The 12,178-nt window shown below is 43.9% G+C and overlaps 1 protein-coding gene across 4 annotated transcripts in view; it reads left to right on the top strand.

The window, feature by feature from the left end:
* The window catches only part of MYH10 (myosin heavy chain 10), a gene marked incomplete at both ends in the record, with an annotated part of 98,215 nt that extends 87,438 nt beyond the window's left edge, over nt 1-10,777 (top strand). For all 4 annotated transcript variants that reach the window (XM_080356574.1, XM_080356575.1, XM_080356573.1 and 1 more), the window contains 13 exons: nt 256-360; nt 1,392-1,544; nt 1,881-2,129; nt 2,638-2,850; nt 3,341-3,553; nt 4,825-4,986; nt 6,115-6,243; nt 7,469-7,557; nt 7,802-7,925; nt 8,029-8,237; nt 9,048-9,156; nt 9,529-9,701; nt 10,633-10,777. In XM_080356574.1, coding sequence (XP_080212700.1) covers nt 256-360; nt 1,392-1,544; nt 1,881-2,129; nt 2,638-2,850; nt 3,341-3,553; nt 4,825-4,986; nt 6,115-6,243; nt 7,469-7,557; nt 7,802-7,925; nt 8,029-8,237; nt 9,048-9,156; nt 9,529-9,701; nt 10,633-10,777 — 2,073 coding nt within the window. The remainder of the gene's footprint in view (nt 1-255; nt 361-1,391; nt 1,545-1,880; nt 2,130-2,637; nt 2,851-3,340; nt 3,554-4,824; nt 4,987-6,114; nt 6,244-7,468; nt 7,558-7,801; nt 7,926-8,028; nt 8,238-9,047; nt 9,157-9,528; nt 9,702-10,632) is intronic.
* Between the last annotated feature and the right edge of the window lie 1,401 nt (nt 10,778-12,178).

Here is a 12,178-nt window from a genome sequence, read left to right as displayed (position 1 = left end):
GAACATGCTCTGCTAAATATCATGCCTAACTCTTGTTGTGTTATGCCCTAAAGTTCAAGATTGACATCCAACTTCAAGTTTCTAACTAAACTTCAGTATTTTTAGCTTGTTGTATCTCTGCACTGGCTTCTGTTGTTGCCTTGCCACATCTGGAATTTGTTGAGGTTTGATGTTCTGCAGTCCCAGCTCCCGGTGGGATGCAGGCATGGCTGTAGTCAGCCACACGCCCTTACCTTTCGACTCATTCCTTTTCAGAACGAGTTGGATAATGTCTCAAGTCTCCTGGAAGAAGCAGAGAAGAAAGGCATCAAGTTTGCCAAAGATGCGGCTAGTTTGGAATCTCAGCTTCAGGATACACAGGTGTGTGTGCAGGGAAGCCTGAACTTTGCACTGAAGCTTTCTTCCTCATTGAAATGCGAACTGCATAACAGAAACTACGTTTTCATTCGTGGTTTGGAAAGTCCCTTGGGTAGAAGCTGTATTTCCTATTGAAGCCAGTAGTGAAATGCAGTGTATATTGACTGCTCAGCTGAGTGTGGAGCCAATTTTTCATTATTTAAGATTCGCTGCTTGATAGACTGTAGGCTTTCCATTCATCTTTTATTTCTTTGTCTCTGTGGGATATAAGTATTAAGTCAAAAACACCTTTCCAAGTAGAATATGAATGTAAGAAGGTCCTTGGGGGTATATGAAAGGCATGAGGGACAATACTTTCTTTTACTGACGGTTTAAGTTCTTCAAACTGCCAGTGTTTGGAGTTAAATAATGCAGCTTTGTGCATGTATTCATCAATTAAATGTAATTTTTTTTCCCTGTATAAAAATGCTAATGGTGACTACTTGAATAATGTTAATCACAATTGGAGAGCTCTGTGAACAGGATGGGTGGTTACACCTTTCATTAGTTTCTGTTATGACAGAAGTTTCCACTGCTTAATTACAGCTATCTTTAAACTGACTTTACATTCACACAATGCAGCAAGACTTGGAAATGTGCTGCCATTGCAGGATTTGCTGCTATATATTCTTCCCACGTGGTTTAAAATAGGGACTCTATCTGCTTATCTGAGAGAAGAAAAGTAAATTTTGAAGGTGACTTCTATACTTCTTTAAAGATGGAAAAGTATCCTCCACTAACTTGTAGAACAGACAGTGGCATGGACTTCCTGATCAGAAATACACTTTATAAAGGCTTAAGTGTGCCCATAATGAGTGATCAGTGGCTTTTTGAAGACTCAGATGTTTTCATAAGCATGTCCTTGTACAAAAATGTTCTAATAAAAATTATCAAACCTGAAACTCCATATAGAGTAATGGAGGATGGGAGCCTGAGGCCCCAGATAACACACACTGAACCAAACTGAACTTGGAATGTGCCTGTTGGTGTAACAGGAGCTGCTGCAGGAAGAAACACGCCAGAAACTCAACCTGAGCAGTAGGATCAGGCAGCTGGAGGAGGAGAAGAACAACCTGCAAGAACAGCAGGAGGAGGAAGAGGAGGCCAGAAAGAACTTGGAAAAGCAGATGCTCGCCTTGCAGTCTCAGGTAAGCTGTTGGAAACGATAGGACTCCGTAAGACCTACGCGTTCCAGGTGAGATGAGCTGGTGTCCCAAACACCTTGCAAAAATGTCATGTAATTTGCACATGTACTAGACCAGATTTTGGAATCAATTTTCCTGTGGTCTTTCTCCATTGCAATCATTACTAGTAGAACCAGCTGTAGTGGGCTGGGTTTTGCCCTACTTGGTATCCTACTAGCTCACAATTTTTGTGTTACTTTAGCAATAACATCTCTTTCTGGTTTTGTATTTTGGACCTGATGCCTTTCTTTCCTTCTCCTGATGCGCTAAGGAACATTATTTTCTTTTATTAAATCTCAGTTGGCTGATGCTAAGAAAAAGGTAGATGATGACTTGGGAACCATTGAAGGCTTGGAGGAAAATAAGAAGAAATTATTGAAGGACATGGAGTCCTTAAGCCAGCGCCTAGAGGAGAAGGCAATGGCTTACGACAAACTGGAAAAGACAAAGAATCGCCTGCAGCAAGAGCTGGATGACTTGATGGTGGATCTAGATCATCAGCGCCAGATTGTTTCTAACTTGGAGAAAAAGCAGAAGAAGTTTGATCAGGTAGTCTAGTTTCCTGTCATCTTGCTGCTGTGATTTTTTAAATGACATCTTGTTTATATTGTTACTACACTAATGAGCCTAGAGAAACTGGTTATTGATAAATCTTTTGTGAGCAGCTTGGCCATTGTTAAGAGTGATCTCTCACTTAGAATTTCAGTGAGCTAAATGCCAGCTTTGAGTCTTGTTAGACCAAGTAATCAGCTCTTTATATACAACAATGAAATTATATTGGAACAAAAACTTAAGAGTATTATTGTAATGTGAAGACTAAAAGATAGCAATAATATAGAACTTACGTAATCCTGATTAGTAGCTTGCTTTCCTCATGTCATCCCAGAGTAGCTGTAGCTGATTTCTTACTAGCACTTTGATCAAGACTGAGAGACTGGACAGCTTCTGGAAGCCAATTACACTTCAAGCATTAACTACTTCATTGACTGAAACACCTGAGGCAGGAAGGACCCAATTATAGAACTTAGGAGATTGATTAATTATTTCTTATGTTCAGATGCTGGCGGAAGAAAAGAACATCTCTGCCAGATATGCAGAGGAAAGAGATCGTGCGGAAGCAGAAGCAAGGGAGAAGGAAACCAAAGCTCTGTCTTTGGCTCGGGCTTTGGAAGAAGCCCTGGAAGCTAAGGAAGAATTTGAAAGACAAAACAAACAGTTGCGTGCAGATATGGAAGACTTAATGAGTTCTAAAGATGATGTGGGCAAAAATGTAAGTACATTTCCACATTTTGTTTTGTTATATACTGCATAGGCAATAACATAGGAAGACTGCCTGGTTGGAGAAGTATATTTGATACAAAAATATGTTTTGAAGCTGATTTATAGCTCAAATTTCTGGAGGAATTAAAGCTCAGAATAAGGGGTTCTTCATTAACATCGAGCCACTTTGAAAGATGTGAAGACCTGAAGCTGCTTGGCCATTAGTCATAATGGCAGCTGCAACTCGATTTAAGAGCTTGTCTCACTACTAATTTTTTCTGTGACATTACACAGCTCATCTCTCCTGTTATCTGCATAGTTGTTTGTTTGGTTCTCTAATACAGGTTTAGAGATGCTGTTCTGCCTGCTCTAATTCATTGTCCAATTATGAGTATCACAAAATGTAGTGTACGAGTTCATATAATGTCTTATTTTGCTGTTAAAAAATGCTGACATTGAGATATCTGAGGCAGAGGGTCTGATTAATGTTTGTGGCTTAGGTCCATGAGCTGGAGAAGTCAAAGAGAACTTTAGAGCAACAGGTTGAAGAGATGAGGACTCAGCTGGAGGAACTGGAAGATGAACTGCAGGCTACAGAAGATGCGAAGCTTCGTTTGGAGGTGAACATGCAAGCTATGAAAGCCCAGTTTGAGAGAGATCTGCAAGCCAGAGATGAACAGAACGAAGAAAAAAAGCGGATGCTGGTGAAACAAGTATGTCTGTTTCGCTCAACTTCATAGCAAGAGGGGTGTGAAGTTCTTTTGTCAAAGCTCTGTAGCTTCAGTGATAACTTTCTACCAGAAAAATAAAATCTTTACTTAAAGATCTTGTCTTGTAGAAATCCCAAGCACTAATCTTTGCAAGAATAGGTCTTGTTGAGGACAGACCACTGTCAGCTAGGTGTTAGTCCTCTGAAAACACTCCACGTGCAAGCAGTGGTTGGGCTGTTGCTGTGCGGGTGTGTTTCAAGGACAGGGATTTGTTATTTGGACTTTCAAGCCCATTTCATTTGATGTACAGGAGCAAATCCATGGATGCTGAGATAAACTGTAATTAAGTGAACGGCTTCCTAAATTAAAATTGTGGCACATTCCAGGTTTGCCTGAGTTGAGAATTCTAGTAACACAAAGCAGATCAGAAGAGACCCAAGAAATGCCTTTAAAATTTCATGCTTTGAAAAGATGGGTCTAAATCAAGATCAAGCTTTGAGAAAAAAATACCAAATATTTCAAGATTTAACACAAGAAAACAAAAATATAAAATTACTAAGAATCAGCAATATAGAGATCTTTTAGAAATAAGCGTGGGCCTGAAGGACTTTTGAAGTTCACTGCAATGCAAAATTGCTGTTATCTTGCACTGGACTAGAGCTCTTGGACCCAGCATGAGGAGGGAGGCTTGTTTCAAAACAGAATCTATTCTTTCCTGTTGGTAACCTGGGGCATTTCTGGCTCAGCTTTATTTTTGTGTAAGTTTGGCTTAATTCATGTTGGCTTCTTTTGGGGAACGAAAAATAAGGTAGTTGGTGTATAATTGCTGGTAGCGTGGCTGTTTGAAAGCAAATTATTTCTTTTTCGTTTTCTTTTATTTTTTCCTGGAGAAAATGAGATGATTCTATTTCTTATTTTCCTCTTAATGGTTCAATCAGAATTAGCGACCTCTGCCCCAGAGCGACACCTAAATGTGAACGGATGTGCTAGGGAAGAAGCTGATCACTAAGCAGCTGAACAGATGAAATGGAAATGCTTCAGTTGCCAAGTTGTTGTCTTAATTTTCCTTTTTCTCAGCTCAGAGATCTCTGCTTCCAATTTGTGGGTTTGTTTTTGCCATCTACAGCCTCTGCCCGTGTAGCTTGTGTTCTGTAGTCTTTTCCAACTGAGTCATGTTAATTCTGCAAAGGCCTTTTGGGGTCATTGACCATTCTCTTAGGATTTTGTTTGCTCCATTCCTGGAACTGAGCTTGTTAAATGCCTTGATTTCCCAGGTGCGAGAGCTGGAGGCAGAACTGGAAGATGAGCGCAAACAGAGAGCTCTGGCCGTGGCGGCCAAGAAGAAAATGGAGATGGACCTGAAAGACCTGGAAGGTCAGATAGAAACTGCCAACAAGGCTCGAGATGAAGCAATCAAACAGCTCCGTAAGCTCCAGGTAGGCACAGCTCACCTGTATAAGGATTTACTGAGTGTTGCTTTCCAGGCTGCATTTTTTAAATTTATGGTTGGTTGTGTCTTTGAATTTACTGACTTGAGCTTGGCTGTTGCTCATTGCTGCTTCCTCAAGTCACACTTCTTAAGGCATCTTCAGCCAAAAATTCTCCAGAGAAAAAGGAGGAGTCAATTTTAGCTGCTTTTAAAAAACTCCAAGATGCTCATTCTTTTTAGTTTGGCAAGAAAAAACAGTCTTTGTCATTCCCAGAAAAACATTCAACATTTGGTAGAGTTCAGTTTTGCCAATAATCTTCAGTGCCATGGCCCAAAACTGCAGGAGCATGAAGCCGTGGCAAAACTGTGTAAAGCACATAACAAATTAAATTGCCTTTCTGCCCTGTCCACTTTATTCTTGGGCAATCGTGCTTCAAATCCTCCTCTGGCTGAATGAGGGCAGCTCTGGGCTGAGCTCGTTCCCAGCAGCACCCACCTCTCCAGTGCAAGGGGATGGGACACCCCATCTCTGGGCACTTCCATCCAAGCACCTGAAATAAGTGACCAGTGGATTATAAAGATGCAGGTACAACTGAAATGGCATTTCTCCAACTTCCTTACTCCTTCAGCATCTCAAACTTGTGCAGGTTAAGATCTCAGTCTGTGTTAACAGCGTTTCCCAAGGGAAGCATCAGTTTGTGCTGCTGGGTGTGCAGAACAGTGCCTCCTGGTACTTCTGCATGGAGAACAGTTTATTACCTTGCATACTTGCAACAAGTTTTTGGTGAATTTAAGTACATTTTTTATAAGTCATTCCAAGAGCTTTATCTTTCCATCAGTTTTGTGACAAATGTGAGCAGCTCTTCAGTGCAGTTGTTTGCTACAAGAAATAGACTGGATAAATGAAGTGAACTCTTACAATGTGATATTTCTGGCAAGGAACTGGGCGATGGAAAGATGAGAAAATGAAGTTTCACTATGAAAATAAGAACTGAAAATGCATTTAAGTTGAATGAATCCACTTTGGGAGGAAGGCCTTACCTCTTAAGAGCCAAACTACTTCAAAGCTACTAATAAATGTTGTGATTGTCCTAATGCAGCAAGGCTTTTTCTTTCCTCTGCTTGCCACCAACAGGCTCAGATGAAAGATTACCAGCGGGAGCTGGAAGAAGCCCGTGCGTCCAGAGATGAGATCTTCACGCAGTCCAAAGAGAGTGAAAAGAAGCTCAAAGGTCTCGAAGCAGAAATACTCCAGCTCCAAGAGGTGAGACTGAAATCCAAGAAATTGGTTTTTCATCGTAGAGTGTGGTGAAGATCAGCGAATAAAAAAGGTAAAAAGCAAACTCATGAGTTGAACAGAGAAATGGGAACCAGGAGAACCTTCTCTTCTGCTCCACCACTCCAGATCACTAGTGAACTCCTTATGGCTTTGTAGGAATCATTCTGGTAGTCTGGACTTCATTTCTGTACTGGGTAGCAGGAAAGCTTTACTGCTGCTTCAACAGACTTGAGGCCTCGTTCAAGTCTGCAAAGTGGTTCGAGAGTCTCTGTAAGGTGCAGAGCACGGTGTCAGGACTAAAACTGGTTATTGGAAATATATAAAAACCCAACAATCTCCCCAGTACCTCAGTGGAACATGTAAGTCTGTGGAGGTTTGTCTGTGCCCTCTCAGGTCCTCATCCTTTTCTCTTGCGGGCATGTGTGCCCTCGTTGTTGGCGATTTATGTTGGCGATTTATGGCTCTAGGTCCTGCTACATGTCCCTTATCTCCTGTTGTCTCCTTGATCTGCCTCAAGGTCAAACATCAGCAGAATTGCTTTGTGTGAGAGACTTGCCTCCGTTTTGTCCTGTATTTGCTGCAAAGTCTGGAGCAATTACTCTGATTTCACTGCATTTACTGTTTGAGCTTTTGCAGATAACCTATCTTTTACTAGAGCTTCTCCATGGCATGCTTTTGTGGACTTTAAACTTGTCGGTCCTGCACTTGCAGTGCATGTAGTTGTCCTCTTAGCAAATTCCTGGGTGTTTCTATGCTTTGTACGGATTTATAATATTAATTCAGTGCTGTTTATACTGTTATGCTAAAGCTTTTATTTTCTATACTTGCATTCATGCTGTGTGCTCTGTAAGAACCTAAAAAATTTAGTGCCCGCTTTACACTGAATGTGTGTGTTAGTGTGTGACAGAATGGTTTTCTCCTGCAGTTTGTGGCCTGGATGTTACTGATCTTCACAGATTTTTTTGCCTTAACTTAGTGCAAGGAACACTTCAGGGACAGGGAGAAGTAAATCCATTGTAGTTGTGTGTGGAAGTTAAGGGGTGAAATATCAAGATGCTGTGTCCTGCTTCTACAGCTGTTGCTTTTGCTTATCCATTAAAAGACCTTGGGGATATCACTTAATCTCCCAGTAGTTATTAGAAGGCTGAATTGTTTGCAGAAGTTTAGAGACTCCTAGTGCTGTAACAAATCTTTCCCTAAACCTTCCTAGGAGTTCGCTGCGTCCGAAAGAGCCCGTCGTCACGCTGAGCAGGAAAGGGATGAGCTGGCTGATGAGATCGCAAACAGCGCTTCAGGAAAGTGAGTCGTCAAATGTATTAATTGTCCATCTGAAGAACTTGAGGCACTAGCTGCTGTAGTTCTGGATAGTCTGCTTGCAAATTCTGTATTGACCTTTGTTCACGATAAAAGTTCCATGTTGTTATGTGGAGAACTGATGACACAGTAGCTACTCATGGTAATTTGCAATGCCTAAAGTATCCAAGCAAACTAGCGAACTAGCCAGCAGCTAGAACGTGTCTTGACCCAAATATTCCCTTTCTAGGTCAGCGCTGCTGGATGAGAAGCGCCGGCTGGAAGCTCGAATTGCACAGTTGGAGGAAGAGCTGGAGGAAGAGCAGAGCAACATGGAGCTCCTCAACGAACGGTTCCGAAAGACCACGCTGCAGGTGAACCCACTGTTGGCACTTTTGGAGGAGCAGTTTGTGTGTTAGTGTGCGGTTACGTGCACTGAACAGCACCAAGTGATCTTCTGCTCTTCTCCTCTGAAAGGTTGACACGCTTAATTCAGAGCTGGCTGGGGAGCGGAGTGCTGCCCAGAAGAGTGAGAATGCGCGGCAGCAGCTGGAAAGGCAGAACAAAGAGCTGAAAGCCAAACTGCAGGAACTGGAGGGGTCTGTGAAGTCAAAGTTCAAGGCAACAATTTCTACTCTAGAAGCCAAGATTGTGCAGCTAGAAGAACAGCTGGAGCAGGAAGCCAAGTAAGGAAAAATTCTGTTTGCCCTGTCAGTTGAAAGTCTGAAACCTCCGTGCTTTAAGTTTTTGTAGGGATGAAATGTGAGTTTACAGCACAGACATCGGGGATTATTATCTAGAAACCTTCTGTTTTGAGGGACACATTTAATGAGACAGCTGTAAAGTAACTGGGAGGTTCAGAATTGGTTTGTAACTGAAACCGCTGAATTAACTCTTGAAGGTGGGTATGTTAACTGGCAATGCCAGGATCCACAAGGTGCTGCAGAAGTTTCTTGAGACAAGACGAAACATCCCCTTGAGACACCTGGTCCCTGGGTAGAGGAAGCAAGTTGACCAGTTTGGGTGTGGCAGCATCGGTCAGTGGGGATGAATACTGTGCTCTGCAGAATTCTCTCCTTGCTTTCTAGGTCCTCCAAGTAGTTTTTGATCTTTTAGCTATCTCTCCCAGAATCTGAAAGGGGCCTGGCTTTTATCACCATCTTCTCTTTTTGTGCTTTTGGCTCCGCAAGAGCAGCGATAGCTTTAAAGCTGCTTTGTTCAGTCTCGTTGTGAAAAAGCACCTTCTTATCCCTCTTTTTAGCCTGCACTGTGTGCTGCTCCAGGGGTAACATTTCATGTGTGTAAAGCTGCATCCCAGCTGAGCAGCAGCGCATCAAAGCTGTGTGCATTCTGTTGGTGGAGACAGGCATGATAAGAGGACTCGAGTATCAGTTACACAGTGAGGCGAGAGCCTTTTGGAAAGGACAGATCTTGTGTTCCTCGCCTTCAACTACTGGGACAAATAATGGCCAAACAATGTCTTTTGGTTATTCTAGGGAAAGAGCAGCTGCGAACAAACTGGTCCGTCGTACAGAGAAGAAATTGAAAGAAGTCTTCATGCAGGTGGAGGATGAGCGTCGACATGCAGACCAGTACAAGGAGCAGGTAGGTGTAGGGGCTGAGTTTTTGAGGCCCGTTTCTTGGAAAAAACTAAGAAAACTATACTTTGTGTAGAAAGGGCTTGTTAAGAAGCACGTTAGCAAAAAGAACTAAGGTCATCTGCCTTGATAACTAAACTGGTAGAGCAGTTCTCAGCAATCAAACCCCCGGTGATGGCTCTGGTGTGATGGGCTGTTCCATGTCCTGCTCTCCCAGCAGCAGGAGATCTGTTGTTTCCAGGAGCGCAGGCTGGTGTCTGCAGTGGGACTAAAGGTTCTTCTCCCTCTGGGCGGGTGGGGAGGACGGGAGCCTGAGCTTACCCAGAACTGGGCTTGCAGCTGTCTGGTGCGATGCTGAGGACCTGCTTCGGTGTTTTAGATGGAAAAGGCGAACGCCAGAATGAAGCAGCTCAAACGCCAGCTGGAAGAGGCTGAAGAAGAGGCCACACGTGCAAATGCTTCCCGACGTAAACTACAGCGTGAGCTGGACGATGCCACAGAGGCCAATGAGGGCCTGAGCCGGGAGGTCAGCACCCTGAAGAACAGGCTACGGTGAGTGGTGGCAGCGGGCGGGCGTTTCCCCAAGCCCTTGTGTCCCCACAGACGGTCTGTGTAACACGGCCCTGGGGAGCTCCCAGTTGTGGAACTGCAGAAGCAGAGCTGCTGATGTTAGGGGATGGGTCAGACTGGAGCCTACTGGGACCTGCTGACTGAGCCTGGCGGTGGTAACAAGGAAGCTGACGGACCACAAGGATATTCCTGACAACTCTTGAGCCTGGACTTTTTGGAGCTTGTGTTGGCAGGTTCCCTGGGCCTGTCAGTTCAGTGCAGCTGTAGGTAAACACAGCAGAGGCAGCTCAGTTGTGCTTTCCCATGGCTGGTAGATCCCTTGTTTCCTGACCCACCTCATGGGAGCATTCCAGACTTTCCTTGAGTTCTGTCAGAGATCAGGGTCTGTATTGAGTGCGCGTGGGAGTCAGCAATGGTGAGGCTGTGGCATAACAAAAACCATCTCAACAGGGAGAGCGGCTGAGCTGGTGGGCTTGGAGGAAGGGAGGAAGGGGTGCAGTGCAGCACTTTGCAAACCAGCAGCCGGTGTTGGTTTGGGTTGTGTTTGGTTTTTTTTTGTTTTTGTTGTTGTCTGTGGGGTTTTTTTCTTTTAGTGAACCCACTCTGTTTAGTGCTTGGTCTGTGCTTTGTGCTTGCACAGACAATATTTTAAGTTACTTGGGACTTGCCAGATTAAGGTGATTCCTAAGCAGGAATACCAGAGTACGGGAAGGTGTTTGCACGCAGCGTGCTGACCCCTTGGTCAGAGTGGAGGTTTCAAAACTCCACATGCGAAATTTCCCCCGGGGGGCTGGGAACTGAGCTGCCACTTTCCCTCGGACATTAGTGGGGACTTCCAGGGGTGGCCACCAGTGCAGAGACTGGGCTGCAAGATGTGACAGGTTGGCACTCACTGTCTGCTCCTTGTTTGCAGGAGGGGGGGGCCCATCACCTTCTCCTCAAGCCGCTCCGGGAGACGCCAACTGCACATCGAAGGGGCCTCTCTGGAGCTCTCTGATGATGATGCGGAGAGCAAAGGCAGCGACATGAACGAAGCGCAGCCGGCCCCTGCTGAGTAGAGCCCCGTCACACCGTTTGCATGCAGAGACCTGTACACAACAATCGGCAGGATGAGGGGATGTTCCCGACCACCGAACTGCCTTGTGGCCCTAAACCTGCCTTATGGAACGTCGGCATGCTACAAGGTTATTGTCATAGGTCAGCTATGTCTTAAGGCTCTCCAGCCTCACCATATGTACCCTGCTTCAGATATAGGTACAATTGCTTTTTTTATATATCGTAAACAAAATGAGATCATCTCTGTTCAGTGCATCTCTTTTCCAGATACTCATTGTAAAGCCATTTTCTAAAGCATCATGTGAAGGATGAAACTTTTTTTAATCAATCCAGAAACTTCATTCCCAGAGGGCAGGTGGTTGGGACAGGCCCATTGTCACGACTATGCATGCTGTGTCAGTCAGACGTCCTTCCATTTCTGCTGTGCTCAGGTGGCCCTGGGCTGTGGCGAGTCCGTTGGATCATTGAAGACCAAACCGCACCTGTATCTCTCTTTTCTCCTAATTGTTGTGATCCGCACACAATCAGTGAGTGAACTGTGAAAAAAAGGCCTTGGGAAGTGTTAGAGGGAAATGTAGGGATGAGTAAGTTAGTGTCCATTTTTAACCTGAAATATAATTTTGAAGTGTTCTTGGCACCTGCATCATCAGTTTAGTGTTCATGCAGTACAGGCAAACTGGGACAGAGTCACCGTTCCTCATCTATACAGCTGCTGCTGCCATGCCCCACAGATCTCTGTATATATTCAGGCTGGTATAATGTGAACACCAGTGGGAAATAAACATACACAACAGGCTAAATTAATTTATTAATTTATGGCTGAGTCAGCCTTCAGGACATGAAGCTGAGCAGCTGCACCAAGAGCCGAGGCTTTGGCAGCAGCTCAGCAGCCAGCCTGGTGTCCCTGGTGTCACCGGGGTGGGGGGAGCATGGGCTCACAGGGAGCCCGTGGTTACAGGGCTCAGTGATGGGGTTGCCTGCCTGCGAGTTAACATGCCAGTGGATGTGAATCCTTTTTTTTTTTTCTGTTGTTTTGTTGTTGTTTTGGTTGTTGTTTTTTTGTTTTTTTAATTATTTTGAACAGTATTACAGCAAGTAGTTAGTGTACTTTTTGTTTAAATAGCTGAAAAACTGACATTACAGAAAGTGCCTTAGACACTACAGTACTAAGACAATGTTACATATATAATTTGCCTATATAACAATGATTTAATGTATTAATTTTGACTGTGCTTCATATCATGTACCTCTCTAGTCTAAGTGGTATTACTGATATTAGTGACAATGAATCAGTGTTAACTAGGAAACTTCCTCTGCCACATCCTCAAAAACCATGGATTTCCTTTTTTGGTTAAAAGCTTTAACATCTGTCACAAAGGTTTTGTTGTGTGTGTTTGGATATT

This window comes from Nesoenas mayeri, assembly GCF_963082525.1.
Source record: "Nesoenas mayeri genome assembly, chromosome: 19".
Lineage (NCBI taxonomy): Eukaryota > Metazoa > Chordata > Aves > Columbiformes > Columbidae > Nesoenas > Nesoenas mayeri.
This window is presented reverse-complemented; position numbering and strand designations above follow the sequence as displayed.